Genomic DNA, 12,847 nt, shown 5'->3' with positions numbered 1-12,847 from the left:
CCGACCAAATTTTTTTTTTTTTTAATTTTGACAATACTATCCTTCTTTAAAAAGAATGTGTTTAATGCCTAATAAATATTTTATTGCATGAATGAATACGTGAATAAAAACTTATATTGTTCTAATTCTAACGTTTAGACTCAATGTGTAGTCATCACGTGTTTGCCTCAGAGATAGTTAAAGTTTTTTATTCAAATGGAAGACGATGTTGTCTTTGAAAACTTAATCTCGATAAAACTTTTGTGACACGTTAGCTAGAACTTTATTGAAGCTCGTAGTCACTATTCTAGTCTATTTAGATTCAAAAAGTTTCTTCTACTTTTGAAGACCGGTTCTGAATTATGTTCGGATTCTGCAATATCGTTTGGCCAAATTCTAAAGACCTACGTTTGGCGGGTTTCCTATTGGCTGCATTATTTATGAAAGTCTGTAATCTTTGATTAACATGATTATTTTCCAATCAAATTAGGAGAATATCTATGATTGGATATTACCTTCCAAGATTAAGATCCGTTAAAGATTTGATTTAACTCTACTTATGGAAACAAATGATTTAGTTGTATGTGTGATCGAATCTGAAGGGTTTAGACTCTACTCTAACGGCCATTATATCTTTCTAGATACATTCTCGTTCAATCAAGATTGATGACATCCAATCATCGATTGAAGAGCGATACCCGTCCAACGACTAGTTTGGGGGTGAATGAGTGTAAAAGGAATATCCATGGTGACCAAAATTCAAAAGTGAGTTATTATTCACAACTTGTCAGAGCTAAAACATTATCCTTGAGAGGTTTTGTAAGAGTAATTGAGAGTGACACCTCTTGTGACCTTTCAATGATTAGTGGAATTCAGCCAATCGGCTGTCGGCGTTGGAGAGTGAATGTAGGCTTGCTAAAGCCAAACCACTATAAACTTTACGTGCATTTCTCTCTTACTCTAAATTTACTTTTATGTATTTAGATTTTTGCATGTCTTGTTGTTGAACTTACTCATCCCAAGTTTTAAACTTGTTTAAATTTCGTATTAAGTTTCAAAACCTGTTCGAATCGCCTATTCATCCTCTCTAAGTGATATTGCTAGATACAACACTCATCACCGATGATGATGTGTGATTCGATGATCGGTTGCTTGATTGTGCATTGATGTTATGACAGATTCCATTTTTGTGGAATGAGCGAGTCTTTACGGACTATTTCAAGTTAATTTGTTTTTCAAATTTACTTGTTGCATTTTTATCTTTAAGATATATACATCTTTTTTATATGAAGTGACAATTTTCCTACCGACTAAAAAAAACAACCTTAGTCTCATAAATTCTTTCCGCCCACTAGTTTTGGTTGTGTTCGATCTTCATTTCCGGTGGCTGTGCATGCCCAACATCACGACACGTCCACAGGACAAATGTTTAACCAATACATCATCGCACTCTTAATCAAGAAAAAAGTTAAGTCCGACCAAAAAAAAAAAAAATCGAGACAAAAGTAAGCCAGTGATAAAAGCCAAAACATATAATGTAGACATAGATACAGAACTTAAAAAAAAAAAAGTTCCAAATCCCACAAAGCAAGTAAATCTAAAGAATTAATCAACTCAGCACAGCATGCACAAGTTTCTATTGATTTCACATTGTTTGACTTTCGAAACATTGGACCGGACTAAAATCCCATGGATCTAAGCTCACATAGTATGACTTTTGCATTTGAAAAGTTGCCAGAGAAACACTAGATCAAACATTTTCCAATATATTTGACATGGATAAATTTTGTGACCTACATACGATTAATGGTTACATTTACGATAGCCGAACAATTTATAAATCAGAGAACTTCTTGCTCTAGAAGGGCGGTGGGCACCATCGGCTTTTACAAGTCTTGTCCATGCACATCTTGTTAGGATGCACGTGTGCATTATGTTAAAGAAGTCTCATATCGGATAATTAATGCGGCGTGAAGCGGTTAATATATCTAAATTGGCCAACAATTCATTGGCTTAAGTTTTTGAGTAAATATGGGTCCGATTGGATATATTGACGGGCTCAGGTTTGGGCTCCCTTTTGACAATCTCTTCTGATGAAAGTATTGAACTTCTGGCTGCGGCTTCGCAACACATCTCATCGGAGATATTTGTATTGTCGACACAAAATTACGTCATGTAATGAGAAATCATCGAAATAATAAAGGTTATGCACTTCATCTCGATCTTTTTTTTACTCTCCCTTAGGAAAAATGCTTCTCGGCGCCACACCTAATTATCGAAGGGTATATCCGACATTTCGCAAAACGATGAAACATAAAAGATATAGAACTCCAAAAAAAAAACAAATGGGGGGAAAGAAGGTGCAGGGAATCTCCAATTAAAAAAAGAAGACTTTAACTCTGATCATATTTGGACCACCGAGGATGCCACGCGGACCGTGTCCGAGATTTGCACAAAGTCCGAAAGCCCCCCACTCTGCACTGCCAAGCGCTGCCGATCTCGAACAACGAGGGAGGGCAATTTCGTCCATTCGGACATCGAGCATCCGACTGGGAGACTTCACCAACGGGAGAAACCCTCCCCCCTTGCGTCAGCGATGGCGTAAAACGCATGAGAAGGTGCTTTTCGAAGTTTTTTTCCTTTTTAAATATTTTTTTTAAGCAGGCGGATTCCCCATATTGCCCCTAACCACGCCTTCAACCCCGGGTCATGACCAGTAGAGACGACTTTTACTCCCAATGTAGGGCATCACGTGATGTATAAAATAAGACAATCTCAATTATCATAGAAAGGGCTATATTTTAATGTTGTACCATAACTTATCAATCATATTCGCGTTCTGTCCTTAAGCGTGTTCGATCCTATACATGTAGGCGACGTCGGCCATGCTCCCAGAGCATCTCCACCTCTAGATTCACGAGATTATTAATTATAAAAAATATAGGCATTTTCTTTCATGAATTTGATGGTCTTTTTTTTTTTTTTTTTGGGTCAAATTATAAATTTGAGGGCTGGAATGTATTTTTATGGGCAATGTAAACCGGAAGCAAAAATTGTGAGTCAACTAAAGACAGCTCATTCCCACAAGGCAAGCCGAGGGCGTTTCCGTCAATTCGGCGGGCGATTCGAAGCTCGAAGCCGTTTTGCGCGTCAACCCGAGAAAAGTCACATGTCAACACGGGGGGGGGGCCCACAAAGCGCAAAGAAGCGTGTGGGGAGCGAAATCAATCGCACGGCTCTCAGCCTCACACGTGTCACCCTCTCTGACCCCTAGCCAACGGTTGCCGGTCCGTATAAGTCGCCGCTCCCGGACGCCTCGGTCGAAATTTTGGATCGTTTTCGGATTCGAAGACCCAGACGGAGAGGAAAAGAAGAAGAAGAAGAAGAAGAAGAAGTTCAGAGAAGGTGCGAGAAGACAGTGCGTGACCGGCGAGCTTCATCGTCAGGCTCTAGCTTACTTTTGGCCGATAGCAATCCAGTTTCTGCGAGTCAGTATCTTCGTTTGAGCTGGGATTTTGCCATAGCAATCGAGTTTCCGGGAGAAATTACTGACGGAAAGCGCGGGGAAGTCTTTCGAGCTGGTCGCGAGCTTCGTGTTTTGCTTGGTGCTGAGATTCTGAGGAGACAAAAGTATGGGAGCTGAAACAGAGGTTGTGTGTCAACAGGGCGTGCCTGCACCGGAAGTGCAGTATTTCACGGCCGTGAGAGGGAGCCCGATTGAAGAGCTGGTCACCATCTCCTCGCCTCTCTCGCATCCTCCCGTCGAGAGGGTTCGTGTGTCGGAGGCCGTCTCCGCCGATGTTCCCGCTTCTCAAGTGGTAAGTTTTTTTTTTTTTTTAACAAGTTTCGGTTCTGTAGGTGCGAATTGATTAATTCCGGTTCGATTGATCTTCTGGGGGATGTCTTAAGTGGGGGGTTGAGATGCTGCTGAATGATTATTTATGGAGTTTTTTGTTTCGTCTTCGAGACAGAGCTTTACGTAATCGAGATACTCTGTAATTGATGATTATCATTAACGTCTTTTATACCCTCGTCCCCCGCCAAAAGAATAAGAAGAAAGGAAAGGGAAAGTGGAAATTGCAAGTTGCAGTTTATGAAACCTGCCATAGTTTAAGAATCATGATGATTTTCTCCGTTGTGTTAAGGTCTGGTGTTAGGTCTTACATCTTCTTGCGAGAACTGAATGTGGTCATTATTGGGGCTTGAAAAAGGATTGCTGTTCATCCTCCATCCTCCTCTATGTTTGTTAGTAGCAAATGCTACCGTACGACTAGTTGTTTCGAGGACGATGTGGAGAATTTGAAAGCTTTCTGATGTAAGCCCGGATGATCCTGTCCCGAAATTTGCTAGTTTTTGCCATGCATGCATAATGCTAGAAACATACAAAAGGCTGATTACTAAAGGGATGTGGCATTGGATGCTTGAATTTGGCCCTACTTCGATTTTTGGTGTAAACTGTATGATGATGTTGCCTTGGAGTTTCTGGGAATGCTGAGATTGAATCATGATTGACACGACCATTGGTCTCGGCAAATCTGTTGTTTACAATGCTTGCTTAAGTTTGGCCATTCGGATTTTCTATGTATGCTACTTCTAATGTTCTCGGGGACAATAAATGTACTTTTCCAGTACATGAGGAGAAACTAAGGTGGAGAATTGATTTTTACTGCTGCTTCTTGTTCATTAAATTGCAAATCTCAATTATTCAGACAAAAGAGATGGAAGACGACCCTTATATCTGAAAGGATTATGTTGCAAATTGCAAGCAAGGAAAAACTGAGAGAGAATTTCTGAGGGCGGCAAAAAATTAATGAACAGCATCAAACCTTTTTTCGTCGTGAATACATTTTAAGATTCCATAACCAAGAAAGATTCGCTTCTAATTAATACATTGGCTATTCTTTATGGCAAGTCAATCTTCTTTGTCAATCGATTGTCAGTTCTTCCTTGGTTCGAGTCTTTGTAATAGTGTGAGTTTGTGGAAGGAATTTCATCTTGATTTCGTTTCATTTCAGGAAATCACACCGGCAGATAGTACTCCTGATGCGTGTCTGGAGTCAATTGTTCCGCAGTTTGTGCCTAGTATTCGTTCTGGTAGCTTTGCAGACATTGGACCCCGGAGATTTATGGAAGATGAGCACATTTGCGTGGATGATTTGTCCACGCATTTAGGATCACCCTACCGGTTTCCTAAACCAAGTGCTTTTTATGGGGTAATTAATACATTGAACTCTTAATCTTCAAGTTGCATCTCAAGTGATTCGTTTTCGTTGTTTATGATGTTGACTGAAAGCGATGACATGACACAGGTATTTGATGGTCACGGAGGAGCCGAAGCATCAGCCTTCATCAGAAAAAATGTTATCAGAGTCTTCTTTGATGATGCCAAATTTCCTCAATCGTCTGAAGTTGACGACTCATACTTGGGTGAGGTTGAGAATTCTCTCCGAAAAGCATTTCTTCTGGCGGACCGTGCTTTGGCGGATGATGCTAGCGTCAGTAGTTCTTCTGGCACTACAGCTCTCACTGCTTTGATACTTGGAAGGTAAATTTGGATTCATCACAGTACGCTTCTCCAGTAGGCCACCTTGGAAGCATTCTTCGACAAATAAGTTGGACAAAATGAAAATCCAATAGCACCCCTCTTCTAATTGACTTCTAATGTGGTTTCTTAGACGAAAACTGATGACATTATTCGTGATTACTTTTTGGTGCCATCTGCCGCTAGGCAAAATGATGCACTTGTTCAATGCTTTGATGCACCTTGCTTTTCTCATTTAATGGTTTCCACTTTCTTTTAAAAACTCCTCAGGCTTCTCATGGTGGCCAATGCTGGTGACTGTCGTGCAGTTCTCTGCCGGAGAGGCGAGGCCATCGACATGTCCCAAGACCATAAACCAATATACCCTTCAGAACAGAGGCGAGTCAAAGAACTGGGCGGTTTTGTTGACGATGGATACCTGAATGGCGTCTTATCGGTCACTCGAGCCTTGGGCGACTGGGACATGAAGTTCTCTCGGGGCTCTCCCTCGCCTCTGATTTCCGAGCCAGAGTTCCGGCAAGCTCTGCTAACGGAGGACGACGAATTCCTCATAATAGGTTGTGATGGGATTTGGGACGTGATGTCCAGTCAGCACGCTGTCAATGTCGTGCGCCGTGGGCTCCGCCGGCACGACGACCCAGAACAGTCCGCGAGGGATCTCGTTAAGGAGGCGCTGCGCCTCAACACATCCGACAACCTCACGGTGATCGTCGTATGCTTCACACCCCTCGATCATCGGGAGCAGCCGTCGCCTCGGCCACGTAGGTTGAGGTGCTGCAGCCTCTCGGCCGAGGCGCTCTGCAGCTTGAGGAACCTGTTGGATGGCAGCGGCGGCCATTGATCGTGGATAAACGATTCCTTCTGTGAAACTTCCCCGGAGGGATCTTGGAATTGCAACTGTTGCTTCGGCTTGCTTCAAGTGGGGTTGGCCCCGAAGAAGAGCTGGTTGCAATTTCGTCGAGTCTTACAACTTTGGTCCGTTGCTTCGCGTACATAATCTGTAACGAGGGAGACCCGCTTCGATGGTGTAGCACAACTGAGTTTTGGGTCGTCTTGTCCATGGATGACCTTTTTGATGTTCTCATTGTTTTCGGCGGTGGTGTTGTATATATTGCAGTCCGTAATAAAATCATTTATAGCTTTGCGCTCCGGAAACGGTGGTTACTAGATCCGATCATCACATCTGGGATCAGAGATCCACATGGCCATCGATGTTCCTCATTCCATTGAAAATTTTCCAATTACAGACAAGCTTGGTCATGATTTCCATCCGGAAGGAGGAGAAGGGTGATTGGCGGATCTGATCAAAAGCCTCACCTCAAAAGTGTGCACATGATTTAAAATAGTGGGGAGCCCGGACAAACCGCCGCTACATAAAAAGGAAACGTCACTTGCTCGAGCAGACCAATCTGAAACCTAGCTATACCCAAGCTATGATGCTGCTCGACTGTCGGTAAAACTCCGCTCCAGCTTTGGATCCTCCAAAAGTGACCTTTTTACCCACTAACATGCTTTGGCTCTCCTTCCAATTATGCATCGATCCATGTGGAAACCCAACCCACCAAAAAGAGGCCAAAAAACTCTGAACAGATGCTTCTGCGATGTCTCATTATATAATGCCCAATGACAAGGCATGCCAAGGTTGAAGAAGCAAGATCGTTCGGTCATTCGATGCGGGCAGTCATGTATGCATCATGCACGTACTTGTAGGAGACGGAACATGATGTATAGTATCGAATTCAGCTTCAAATTGTTACTCTCGATTTGTAGGATAAAAAGGCATCGATGATCGACGTTGGATCATCTCACAATAGCAGAACACTGGCCCCCCCGACTAAAAGCGACCGCCTTTGTATGTGCTCTTTTGGCGAAAACGACAATTCATGTCTTATAGGTCCTAGAGAATACTCCGTTTATTCAAGTACATCGAGAATATACCATGTTTTTACAGAGCCTTCGTAGCGCGAGTGGGATTCACCATTTCTCTGTTTCTTCCTTTGAGGTGAGGCTTTTACGCCCAGTCAGCACGCCGTCGTGCGTCGTGAGCTCCGCCAGCACGACGACCCAAAACAGTCCGCGAGGGATCTCGTTAAGGAGGCGCTGCGCCTCAACACATCCGACAACCTCACGGTGATTGTCGTGTGCTTCACGCCCCTCGATCATTGGGAGCAGCCGTCGCCTCGGCCACTGAGGTTGAGGTGCTGCAGCCTCTCGGCCGAGGCGCTCTGCAGCTTGAGGAACCAGTTGGATGGCAGCGGTGGCCATTGATCGTGGATAAACAATTCCTTTTGCGAAACTTCCATCCGTCCAGGAGGGATCTTGGAATTGCAACTGTTGCTTCGGCTTGCTTCAAGTGGGGTTCGTCGAGTCTTACAATTTCGGTCCGTTGCTTCATGTACATAATCTGTAACGAGGGAGACGCTTCGATGGTGTAGCACAGCTGAGTTTTGGGTCGTCGTCTTGTCCATGGATGACCTTTTTGATGTTCTCATCGTTTACGGCGGTGGTGTTGTATATAGTGCAGTCCCTAACAAAATCATTTATAGCTTTGCGCTCCGGAAACGGTGGACACTAGATCTGATCATCACATCTGGGATCAGAGATCCACATGGCCATCGATGGTCTTCATTCCATTGAAAATTTTCCAATTACAAACTGTTGGGAAAAAGACGGGTATGCGGAAGCAAATCCTTTTTCCCACTTTGCGTGATCAAGATGGGAAAGAAAACATAAAGTAATGTAGAGGCGAAGACACACGAATTTTACGTTGAAAACCCCTCGAAAACGAGAGGAAAAACCACAAATATCTTCCACTATAATAGTAGGATTACAATAATATTTTCTCATCGAATTTGGTGGATCACCCTCACTTTTGTGGTGGAATACACTAGTTCAAGACGATAATATTCTCTCGAACTCTTCACACAATGGTGGCTTTCTCGCTCTCTCTCTCTCTCTCTCTCTCTCTCTCTCTCTCTCAAAGGATCTATCTTGTCGAATGACTTGTGGAATCTGTCGATCTTACCGACGCTTTCTTTCTTTGATGCGGAAAGGATTGCTTTAATACATCTCTTCATCCCCTATTTATAGATGGTCATGGGACCTCTCTTCCATGCTCTAGAATCTTCACCAATTAATAAAGGTGGATTTACGAAGATGACAAGCATCTTTCCAATACATGGAGCCACAAGAATCTATTTTTCCCGTGTGAGGTTGTTGTATTGGGATTACGTAGTCAACAAAGCTTTAATGCTTTGATTCACCCAACTAATTAAGGAGAATCCCAATCCCAACAAATCTCCCCCTATTCGACTTAATTAGAGGGGGTTACTACATCGGCACCTTCGCAACACTCATCGAACTTCTTCGATGGAATAACCTTGGTCATCATGTCGGACCAATTCTTGTCGGTGTGAACTTTGTCGAGTTGTATATGCTTCCCTCTATTATATCCCGAATCCAATGATAACGCATATCGATATGTTTTGATTGAGAGTGATAGGCTGAATTTTTCGCCAAGTGTATGGCACTTTGATTATCACATCTCAATACATACTTTTCTTGCTTATGAACCAACTCAAGCAAGAAGTTTTTCATCCACAATATTTCTTTACATGCTTCTGTGGCTGCAATATATTCGGCTTCGGTGGTAGACAAGGCAACGCATTTTTGGAGCTTAGATTGCCAAGACATAGCTCCCTCTGCAAAGATAGTTAAATACCTTGACGTTGATTTTCTCGAATCATCATCACCACCTAAATCTGCATCCGTGAATCCTTCCAACACGAGTTCTTCTTTGCCGAAACACAAACACCTTTTCAATGTACCCTGAAGATATCGAAATATCAATTTGACAGCAGCCCAATGCTCCTTTCCTAGATTTGAAAGATATCGACTCACAACACCGACAACATGAGCAATGTCGGGCCCGATGCATATCATAGCATACATGAGGCCGCTAATCGCCGATGAATATGGCACTTTGTTCATTTCTTCTTTCTCTTTCTTAGTCGATGAACTCTATTTCTTACTTAATTTGAAATATCCAACAAGAGGAGTACTTACTGGTTTGGCCTTGTGCATATCAAATCTCTTGAGAATCTTCTCGATATATCTCTCATAGCAAAAAACCGGCTCAAGACCTTCTTAAGGGCATCGATTTTCTTTGAGTCTTGCCCGACTATCAGCATATCATCGACATAAAGTAGAAAAATGATGAAATCACCATTGGCATACCTCTTAATAAACACACAATGATCGGCGTCAGTCTTCTTGAAGTCATGTTGCGCCATGAACGAATCGAACTTCTTGTACTACTGTCTTGGTGCTTGTTTTAGACCATGGAGGCTCCTTTTGAGTTGACACATCAAATGTTCTTTACCTAAAGCTTTGAAACCCTCGGGTTGCTCCATGTAGGTTTCTTCCTCTAGGTCTCCATGAAGAAATGCAGTCTTCACATAGAGTTGTTCAATCTTCAAGTTTAGGGTGGTGGCTATACCAAGGACAACTCGAATCGATGACATCTTTACCACCAGAGAAAATATCTCATCAAAATCGATGCCCTTCTTCCGGTTACATCCTTTGATAATAATTCGAGCTTTGTATCTTGGCTGCGAGCTGTTTTCATCAACTTTGAGTCTACACATCCATTTATTTTTCAACACTCGCCTTCCCTTCGATAACTCAACTAGGTCATAGGTATGATTCTCATGTAAGGACTGCATCTCCTCTTGTATGGCTTTCACCCATTATTCTTTCTCGTCGCAGGTCACGACTTCTTCATAGCACCGAGGCTCCCCCTCTTCTGCAAGAAATGTATAATCATCAGTAGGATATATAGTTGAGGGACGCCTGATTCTGGTGGATTGCCTCAATTGAGGTTGAACTCGTGGCTCTAGTTGGATCGGCTTTGTCTTTGTCGTTTCGACAAGCTCCTCTATTGGTGGTTTGACATTGCCATCACCAACTTCTTCATTGTTGTTCTGCGATGTTTCTCCCCCTGAATCATCAATGTCCTTAGAGCATAATACGAGATTGGAATGGGTAACGACCCTGATCTTGGGCTTCTTGATGTCTTCAAGAGTTTGATCTTCAAAAAATACAACATCGCGACTTCTCACAATCCTCCTTTTGATAGGATCCCAAAGTCGATAACCAAACTCATCTCTTGGCGAACCAAGGTAAATACACTCCTTGGTCTTTGCATCAAGCTTAGATCGTTCGTCTTTAGGAATATGAACGAACGCTCGGCAACCGAACACTTTCGGATGATCGTGTGATGCCTTCTTTCTTGTCCAAACTTCCTTTGGGATTTCTGCATCCAAAGGTTTTGATGGTGACAAGTTGATTACATTAACTGCAGTCTTTACGGTCTCACCCCAAAATGATTTTGGTAGTTTGGCATGAGATAACATGCATAAGACTCTTTCCTCAATGGTTCGGTTCATCCTCTCGGCTACACCATTTAGCCGAGCCGTCTTTGGTGGCGTCTTCTCCAATTTAATACCATGTGACCTGCAAGATGCTTCGAATGGACCACGGTACTCACCACCATTATCGGCTCGCACGCACTTTAATTTCCTCCCTGTCTTCCCGTTCTACCATGGCATGGTACTCCTTGAACGCTTGGAGAACTTGATCTTTCGTGCTCAACAAAGACACCCATACTTTTCTAGAGTGATCGTCGATAAAGATGATAGAGTAGTATGCACCACCAAGGGATTTCTCTATCATCGAACGGACATATGTGTGAACCGAATCAAGAACATACCTTCTCCTTCCGGGTCGATCTGATCTCCGGAAAGACACTCGGCGTTGTTTGTCGGTTAACCGGTGAGTGCAAGGCTCCAACAATTGGCCTTTTACGTCGGAGATTAGTTCTTTCTTGGCGAGGATCCGTAAGCCTTTCTTGCTCATATGACCAAGCCTCTTGTGCCATAGCTCCACGCTTGAGTCATCGTGGGCAACATTAGCATCTCCATTGCATACTCTGCCTTGCATGACGTACAAGGAGCCTTCTTTGTTTCCTCGGGCGATGACCATACTCCCTTTGGCGAGTTTCCATTTGCCCGCACCAAAGTGATTCACCATCCCAACATTGTTTAGCTTCCCAGTCGAGATAAGGTTGAGGTGCATATTTGGAACATGTCCCACCTCCTTTAGTACTAACTTATATCCCGCGTTGGTCACCAAAGTGACTTCACTAATTCCAACAATTTTGCTGGTGACGCGGTTTCCCATCTTGACCGTACCAAAGTCACCACTATGGTAGGATGAAAAGAAGCTTTCATGTGGAGTGACATGAAAGGATGCACCCGAGTCAACGATCCACGAACTATCATTGTCGGCAACATTGAGGTAGTTGGCTTCTCCAATTAGGAAGATATCATCAACTTCGGTTGCGGCGACGATCGTAGTGCTCTTCCCCTCCTTCTTTGGGTCAACTTGGCCTGGCTTGACATTGTCGGACTTTTGATCTCTCTTAAGAATCCGGCACTCTGGTTTCTTATGACCTCGACTTCCCGCAATAATAACAAGTTACTTTGGAGCGAGATTTAGACCACCCACGAAACTTGTCATGATCGCGGCTTTTACTTCTTCCACGGGGTCTCTCTTTTCCCATGAATGTCGACGATATTGGCTTCATATTGGTTGGACGTCCCTCGTTCTCTTCTTCTAGCCTCTTCATTAAGAAGGCTATCAGCTACGGCATCCATGGAGAGCTTCCCTTCCGGAGCTAAGTTACTTAGAGTAACAACCAACGTGTCCCAACTTTCTAGTAGGGAACCGAGGAGTAGAAAGGCTTGCAACTCATCATCAATCTTCATCTCAATCTTCGTCAATTGATTTACGAGCCCCTTAAAATTGTTTAAGTGCTTGATCATACTTTGACCATCCTTGTACTCCAGCTTTACCAATCGTCGCACTAGGTGAGCTTTATTGCGAGACGTCTTCTTTTGAATCATGGACTCTAGTTTCGTCTATAATTCGTGAGTATTAGTGTATGTCGACACATGCTCGAACAAACTTTTATCAATGTACTTGCGGATCATGGCGAACGCTTTACGATTCAAGAGTTCCCACTCTTTGTCGCTCTTCTCTTCCGGCTGCTCCTCATTTAGGATTGGCTCGTACAAGTCCTTGCAATAGAGGTGGTCCTCCATCATGGGCTTCCAATAGGAATAGTTCTCCGCTGTAAGTTTGAACATATCACCATCATGGGTGACGGTGGCCTCCATCTTGAAACACACAATGCCCTTGAACCAAACTCCGATACCACTGTTGGGAAAAAGACGAGTATGCGGAAGCGAATCCTTTTTCCCACTT

At 43.2% G+C, this 12,847-nt stretch overlaps 1 protein-coding gene across 1 annotated transcript; it reads left to right on the top strand.

The window, feature by feature from the left end:
• Window positions 1-3,302: 3,302 nt before the first annotated feature.
• LOC115742421 (probable protein phosphatase 2C 49) lies at window positions 3,303-6,672 on the top strand. Its single transcript, XM_030676698.2, has 4 exons — window positions 3,303-3,797; window positions 4,995-5,192; window positions 5,289-5,524; window positions 5,792-6,672. The coding sequence occupies exons 1-4, from the start codon at window positions 3,612-3,614 to the stop codon at window positions 6,360-6,362; spliced, it is 1,191 nt and encodes a 396-aa protein (XP_030532558.2). The 5' UTR covers window positions 3,303-3,611; the 3' UTR covers window positions 6,363-6,672.
• The last annotated feature ends 6,175 nt before the right edge of the window (window positions 6,673-12,847 follow it).

Source organism: Rhodamnia argentea, chromosome 7, assembly GCF_020921035.1.
Source record: "Rhodamnia argentea isolate NSW1041297 chromosome 7, ASM2092103v1, whole genome shotgun sequence".
Taxonomy (NCBI): Eukaryota; Viridiplantae; Streptophyta; class Magnoliopsida; order Myrtales; family Myrtaceae; genus Rhodamnia; species Rhodamnia argentea.
The sequence above is the reverse complement of the archived record's forward strand: the minus strand, read 5'-3'. Positions and strand labels throughout refer to the sequence as shown.

Coding starts and splice junctions, on each gene's coding strand:
- LOC115742421 (XM_030676698.2), top strand. CDS start 3,612: ATGGGAGCTGAAACAGAGGTTGTGTGTCAACAGGGCGTGCCTGCACCG. Junction 5,193..5,288: donor AACCAAGTGCTTTTTATGGG/GTAATTAATACA, acceptor GACATGACACAG/GTATTTGATGGTCACGGAGG. Junction 5,525..5,791: donor ACTGCTTTGATACTTGGAAG/GTAAATTTGGAT, acceptor AAAACTCCTCAG/GCTTCTCATGGTGGCCAATG.